Genomic DNA, 8,112 nt, shown 5'->3' on the forward strand with positions numbered 1-8,112 from the left:
CCTCCTCTTTTGTCCCCTTCTCGTCCATTTTCATTTTCTTCTTTTTTTCTTTCCCCTTCTTGTCCGTACCTAGTCACATTTAAACCAAAATGTATACCACCCACCCACCCACTGCACAGCATGATATATATATATATTTCTTCTCTGTAGGAAACATACGAACGTCATATCACGACATATACATTCACAACACGTGCTGTCTGTTCCACAAGCATGGCAACGTTATCGTTTTGAGCTCTTTGCCGACAAAGCTCCGAGTCTCTTCTATGATACCACGTCTCTTCTCTTCTCTCTCTCTCTCTATTTCTCTATTTCTCTTTATCTTTATCTTTATCTTCCTCTATCCTTCGTGTTTAGGACATCGCATGTTTACAAAATTTCCTTCTCTATTTCTATAGAGACGCCATTACGATCGAAAACTTACAAGAATTACTATGAATAAAATCTACTCTGTAAAGTTAACACCTCTTTTATGATTATCTTTCTTTCTTTCTCTTGAAAGAACCAAGAAACTAACGGGGATTAACAAAATATTTCAAAGTTTGAGTTAATCGAGTTTCCTTTACTACGAAGAAATTTGAATAACTCGATAAATAAGTTCTAATCAAATCGCAAACAACCTACGGTGCTAACTTTGCAGAGATGTTAAACACGATGATGATGATGATGATGATGATGATGATGAAAATGACAGGACTAAATTACTGTATTACGTGTGTGCGTGCGAGAATGATCGATCAATCTTTCTCTCATCGTTTTCTAACACAAGAAGCAACAGTTTCGACATCATCTTTTGAAATATTAACACGTTTAATACCGTCATTGTCATTTCCATATATACCTGGCAATCAATTTTGTTTTTGGTTATATAATAAATTAATATAAAAGATATAACGTTATACAGGTGTTGAAGAAACACCGTTCATCTAGGTTTTTTTATTCAATTTGGTATTCGACGTGTTAAGAAAAAATTGTCGATTTTAATATTTTATTATTCGATTAATTTGATATATTTTATTAATCGTATTTATTTTGTAATATTTTTTCTATTGATCATCACATAGTTAGATAAAATATTTCCCTTTTCGAGAAATATTTCCTAATGAAAATATCAATACGTTTTTAACATAATAAAATATGATACTTAACTCTTTGCACTTAGTACGATTAAAGTCTTGTACTTCTATACACTTAAATGTATAAGACTTAAGAACTACAAGAACAACAAGATATAAGAACTACAACTACAACTACTCTAGTAAAGAAGTCTTGAAGTTACCGCTTGCGTATATTACAAAATTGGCTAGAGTGCAAAAGGGTTAAACATCCTATTAGGTGAAATGAAACATCATAAAGCTTGCCTTCATAAATATCAAATAATTTAATCATCACTTCGTCTTTCCTATAATTCATACTTTCTTCTATACAATATTCATTTAACTGATTTATTATATCATTTAATAAATGTTAATCAAAAATTCATTTACTAAAATTTTCTATAAAATATACTTAGTCACTACTCATTAATATAAAATAACAATTATTATTAAATTAATATAGCTAGCCCAGAGCACGCCATTTTATTTTCTAATTCTTTCGAATATTAATCAAAGACAATAATTTAATAATCGATCAAAGAAAGTATAAAATGTCATTATATTTATTTATTTATTTATTTTTTTAATCGGTTGACAACTAAATGATTGCGAATTTTGAATAAGAAGGAAAATTTAAAATGTTTCAAACTAAAATAAAAAAATGGTTTTTAAAATATAACTTTAGGTTACTCAGGTACTGTCCGTTTCTATTGAAAAACAGAATTAAATGTGATTTGTTTATCGACTAAATCCGCGATCACTTAGTTACCAACCCAATATTATTAACATTACCGAAAAAAAACAAATATATATAAGATACAAAATTGTAAATTTCAATGCACCATGGTGTGGCTACCTGGGCCAGCAATAATTATTACAATGCATAACAAATCAAAAATATCATTCATTACCTGTCGATAATATGTAAATAAAAAAAGAAGAAGGTAGGAGGGGAAGTACCGAAACCAAAAAAAAAAAAGAAAGGAAAGAAAATAAAAAAAAGAATCGATTATGGAATATTTCTAGTCGGAGGCGAGTGCACTGTTGGACGACGAAACTAAAACCGGGGTGGTAAGTGGACGAAGTGCAAGAAATCTACGACACGACGTGCAAACTAAGATCTCAAGACTCCGTCAGGATCGGGCGTCATCGGAGGCCTTCCCATGCAGCGCAAGCAGCGTCGAGAGTCTTCCGAGCGGAAGTGGTTCAAGCACGCAAGCTTTGGTCAGAGCGGGAAGTAATCACAGCTCGATATCGTGCGAAGAAAGGGACGCCATAAGCCCTACGTCCATCGGCCCTGTACTTTGCAGGGCGAGAGCCTTGGTCGATTACACACCTAGTCCTTACGATAAGGACGCGCTCAAATTTAAGGTATGTTTTCACTATTACGGAAGTCCTTTTACGAACGATAGAGAATTACCATAAACTAGAAACCATGCAAACCTCTATTACTCGTTACAAAGTTAACGAGTAACCTTTTATTATACTATTTTTTTTCTTTTTCTTTTTTTCTTGTTCTCTCTCTCTCTTAAAGCAACTATCATTGCAAGGCTAGTATTTATTGGGTCAGTATTTTAAATAAAATATAAACGTGCACACCTCTCCTTTATATCAAAATATTAGATTGACCCATAAGTTCTTTCCGTGCCACGTTATGCATGATTTCGAGCCGATTATGTTTGTAATCATTCGAGCTTATCTATTGTTCATTTTTATGGCACCGATTTAAGTTGATGTATCAATTCTGAATCTATTTAAAATACTGATCAATTTTTCAAAATATCGATTAAATAGAACGATAATCATTCTTTCTGAAAAAGAAAACAAATAAAAATAAATAAATAACATATTTTTATACAGAAAGGAGATATCATCGACGTTGTACAGATGAACAAGAGTGGTCTCTGGAAAGGTGTCGTCCACAACAGAATAGGACACTTTAAATTCATAAACGTGGAAATATTGAACGACAGAGTTTCAAGACGCGGTGACTCGGAACGTAGCAGCAAGTGGGGTCAGAGATACAGGCAAAAACCCGGATCAGTTCAAGAGCTCTTACAAAGAATGAATCTTCAGGTAAAAATACATTGTTTCTTCTTCCGTTAGACTAACGATGCAAATAAAATCTCTCGAATAAAGAAGAAAGAAATCTTTCTATATCTCCATTTATATTTCTTTATTTCTTTCCCCTTTATGGTTAAAGTATATTTATCTAACAAACGAGTTTTATATTTTCCTTTTCATATTTGTCCTTTTACTATCTCATTCTATCTCGTTGAATTTCGAATACCAAAGCCACGAAAGGGATTCGAATAAGCTAGGGATAACAGTGAAAAGGCAACTAACGTGGTAAACTACCTTTACGTTCGTGCAGGAACACATTTCCGTTTTCGTGCTGAACGGTTACGAGGATTTGGAGCTGTTCAGGGAAATAGAGCCAGCGGATCTCGATTATTTGAGTATACATCAACCGGAGCATCGTGCCAAGATACTTACAGCCGTACAACTACTACACGATCTTCAGTGTAAGTAAAACGATCAACGAGAGTACCTTCTGTTTCCTCTACGAGTAATCTTATAAGCGTTACCAAAACTATCAACTATCTATTCGCTCGTAATATAAATCTTGTCGCTGAGTTTTCACGTTAAGAGTAACACCTTCAAATATAGACTAACGATTATTACACAATAATCACTTGGTATATTATTTGATTTCTTTTTTTTTTCTAATTAACAGCTGGTAGCGAAGGAGATTTGGCATCGAGTTCGGAAGGAGACGAGGTTAGCAGATTAGTTCTTCATTCGGGCCAAACATCCGGCCACTGTTCACCCTTCAACCGACGCCAATTCCCAAGAGATTCTGGTTGTTACGATGCGCATAAGAACCCAACCAGTCGTCGGAACGTCAGTCCAGAATCATCAATAGGAACTAAGATATCGAGGGAAAATAATTTAGACGGTAGTGTCCAAAATAAGATAACAGCTGGCAACGTAACTGGCGATGGTAATTCATTGGCAGATATCAAAGACGATTTTCATCCGAACATACCGATAGGTGGATCGATGTTATCCCAAAAAGAAGGACAATTTGATAAATCCCCTTTGTTACGCGGTGGCAGTGGTAGGGCAATTGGAAAGAGAAGTAATTTCGGGGAAACTGTAGTAATCGAGGAAACTTGCGAAGGTAATCAAAAACTTGGCATGGTCAAATACGTTGTCGGTGGGACCACTGATCTTGGACTCGAAGCTGCACGCGAAGTTGCAACCGCTTTGAGTCAGCGTGGTTGTTTAAGCGAAAAATCAAGCGACTCTGGTGTTAGTTCGTCTAGCATTAGTTCAGCGCCACCCCCAAGAGACAAGTCCTTGGTTACCGCCACGTGTACCGCACCAACTTCCGTCTCCCCAACTAAAAATCAATTCGGTAATTTTACGAGAACCCCGCCGATATCTCAAACCAGTTCTAAAACCCAAGGAAACGCGAGCTCGGAATATCCGTGATTTGTCTAGGAAATAATACGAAATTCTGATGACGATGATGATGATGATGATTATTATGATTACTATTATTATTATTATTATTAACATTCGCGTTAAAACAACTACGAAAATATTAGAAAAGGCAAACTCTTTACAAGCCGGATACGAGATTACTCGATCGAATGGATTAAACTTGATCCTATTGGTGGTTTCATTTAAACATCTATTCTTCCATTCGTATCGAGTACTACATATGTATATATATCGATAAAAAAGAAATAAATAACGAAGAAAGAGAATCAAACCAGCTTGCTGCATTGTTTCCTTTCGATCGACAGATCAGTTGATAAAAGAAAATTTTCAAAACTTTCTACGTCGTCGTTCTACTATCCATTCGAGAATATTATTTGTAGAGAATGACGGGAAAAAAATATATATTACGTAAAAAGATACATATGATCTATATACATAAACATATATATATATATACACATATAAAATATATATGTGTATGTGCGTTTATATATAGATATCAACGAGACAACACACGAAACTTCTTAAATCCGAATTTTCCTCGTGCGACGATAGGCCCAATGAGAATCCTTCGACACCCTAATACACTTACATACGTGCTTGTATGTATACAAATAAAAAAAAAATGAAACTTATACGAGATTCTCATAAGCGATCAAATGATAGCGTAGAAACTCGAGTTATGTTCGAGCATTCCCTCGATAGGCCTTTACCATTTTCGCTAATATATTATATATTGTATTTCTATGTATTATTGCCTTGCTCCGGACTTTATACATACATACTTGAGTCATGCAGCAAGAATAAAGAAGAAGAAGAAGAAATAAAGAGACAACAAAAAATTTATATATATATAACTCACTGCCGGCCAGCGTACGAATATCGTAAAAATAATTCGATTAAAACGGCGTTGCCCTTAAAAACAATTAACAATTAAACAATATATATAGATCGAGAAAAAGTAATCTTACGCGACTAACGAAAGCTCGTGTAACAATAAACAAACATTATGTGATACGGTAGCAATATACGGATCGATTTAACAAATAAGTAGATAGAAATGTGGGTTTCCGAATAAAAAAATAAAAAAAGGACGAGCACTCTTATTTTTACTATTTTCGTTTTTTTCTTTTTTTGCGATTAAAAATTAATAACATTAATTTGAACGATGATAAGGAATATTTAAAAGAAGAAAAAATATGTTTACTGATAACGGACCGATTAGAACGATCGATAATTTACGTTTTACGTAATATTGTTAATTTGATTTCACGAATGAGAAAATAAGAATGCACGTTTATAGAAAACTTCTCTGTATTATTGTTCTTTAAAAAGATTTGGCTCGATTTTTGAAACGAAGTTTTCTACGAGTGAGGGGGGGACGAACTTTTTTTTTTCTCGAGCACGAGCGCAGCGCTTTGAAACAAAAAAAAAAAGAAAAAAGAAATAAGAAGAAGAAAAAAAAGAGAAAAAGCAGAAAAAAAAGATTACAAAAAGAAAAAGTGAATAAAAATTAAAAAAGAACGAAAAAAAAAGTAATAAGAGAATCTTTCAATTTTCGGTCCGCCAAGAAAAATCCACGTTCCATTCTCTTCCGATAGCAAATTTTTTCGTTACGTTTTTTTTTTCTCTCTCTCGAAACTTACACTGCAAGGGGAGACGAAGAATTTAAAAATAAAAATACAAAACAAAATAATAAAACACACAGACACACACACACAGAGACACAAATGCGATAATAAAAATAGTATACAAACGAATAAATCCGCGTTTTCAATTGCAAAATAGTTCGATATTATTGAAAAGAAACAATTATGAACAATTTTTAAAAATGCATTGCGCCAACGAACGGAAGAAGAATTAAAAAAAGACGAAGGTGAAGATGTAGAAGAGGAGAAAAGAATAAGATGTGGAAATAAAAATGAGGAAAAGAATTATTTGAATTTACGCTAACACCGTTAAGCCGTTTTTTAATTATTAACAATGATTATTATTACACTATTTCTTACGATCGACAATCCTTCGACCATCGGCCGATGCGAACCCGTTTGTTACCATCGACGCGATGGTCCCTTGTAAATGTGTATATTGGCGCCGCACCATAAAAAATATTGAAAGTTACAAAGATTTTGTATATATTATAAGCGTAGAGACCTAAAACGATGTTTTGTATTGATATTTGCCAAAACTTAAAAGGTAGACTATTATATACACGATATATATATATGTACATGTATATGTATATCGTATATATATATATTATATATTATAACGTTGGATCTTATGTAAATCTTTTGTATAGTGTAAAATCATGGATGGTGTTAAAAAGAATGAATGCTTAAGATTGACAAAAATAATAATAATAATAATAATAATAATAATAATAATAATAATAATAATAATAATAAAAAGTAATAATTCACGAGAACGAGCGAAATAAGAGAATGATTAAATAATGGTAATTAACGAATAAAACTAATTACAGATTAGAAAGATTGAAACAACAAAATGCTTAAGTGGAAAAGTCGAATAAAAAAAAGAAAGAGAGAGAGTCGATTATTATTATATATATATTATATTATATATATATATATGCGAAATAGTTTTATATATTTAAGAAAATCTATATCGACGACGGACCTATCCACTCACAAATATTTGTATATACATATACACGAGATCAATCTGCCCCCCTCCCCCTCCTTCTCGAGCGAATAATTAAAACCAACAAACAAAAAATGGTAAAAATAATAAAGAAAAGAACAATTTAAAAAACAAAAAAAAACAATTGAAAGAGACGCATACGGGGAGTGGAAAATATACATCGTCGAAAATCACGAAATAATTTCTAAGACAACAAAAAACCATGGATTATAAACGTAAGTGGTCAACGATGCATGTTCATCCTTCCCATCTTCGACATCTGTAGACGTATTATTATCTGTAGAAATTTAGAATACAAAAATGTGCGAATATTTCTTAACGCGTTGACGAAGAAACAATGAAAAAAAATGGAACATAACAAAGGATGATCTTAAAAAAACAATGCGTTCGCGTAATGATCTTGACGAAAAAACCAAGAGTCAATTTAAAACCATCATCACTGTCATCTTGCAACCACTCTCATACCTAAATACATATGTACGATGATTATATATAAATATATAATCATTATTTATGTATAATAATTATAAATATGTATATATAAGCTTATATACATATATAGTTGGATATGTACACATGTACCAATCATATATATATAAATATATTATATGTGCCAGTGTATTTATAAAGTGGATTAATTCAAGAAATTTTAAAAAATTTATTTTATGATTTATTTTAGTAATCAAATAATTTTAATATTAAATAAAAATCACATAAAATTAATGTTTTTTCTCATTTGTTTTTTTACTTGTTGTTGTTGTTCTTCCACTGTCATAATTACCGTGGTACATATAATATTTATTTGAATTACAATCGACACAATTTTCTTTTACAATTTCGA

At 32.2% G+C, this 8,112-nt stretch overlaps 1 protein-coding gene across 2 annotated transcripts in view; it reads left to right on the forward strand.

Moving 5' to 3' along the window:
• Positions 1 to 5,883, forward strand: part of LOC122525421 (SAM and SH3 domain-containing protein 1-like) — a 303,496-nt gene extending 297,613 nt beyond the window's left edge. For both annotated transcript variants that reach the window (XM_043648211.1, XM_043648212.1), the window contains 4 exons: positions 2,124 to 2,468; positions 2,958 to 3,173; positions 3,472 to 3,622; positions 3,835 to 5,883. In XM_043648211.1, the coding sequence (XP_043504146.1) occupies positions 2,124 to 2,468; positions 2,958 to 3,173; positions 3,472 to 3,622; positions 3,835 to 4,595 (1,473 nt within the window). In that variant the 3' untranslated portion in view covers positions 4,596 to 5,883. The remainder of the gene's footprint in view (positions 1 to 2,123; positions 2,469 to 2,957; positions 3,174 to 3,471; positions 3,623 to 3,834) is intronic.
• The last annotated feature ends 2,229 nt before the right edge of the window (positions 5,884 to 8,112 follow it).

This window comes from Polistes fuscatus, unplaced genomic scaffold (genome assembly GCF_010416935.1).
Source record: "Polistes fuscatus isolate 324 unplaced genomic scaffold, CU_Pfus_HIC Scaffold9, whole genome shotgun sequence".
Taxonomy (NCBI): domain Eukaryota; kingdom Metazoa; phylum Arthropoda; class Insecta; order Hymenoptera; family Vespidae; genus Polistes; species Polistes fuscatus.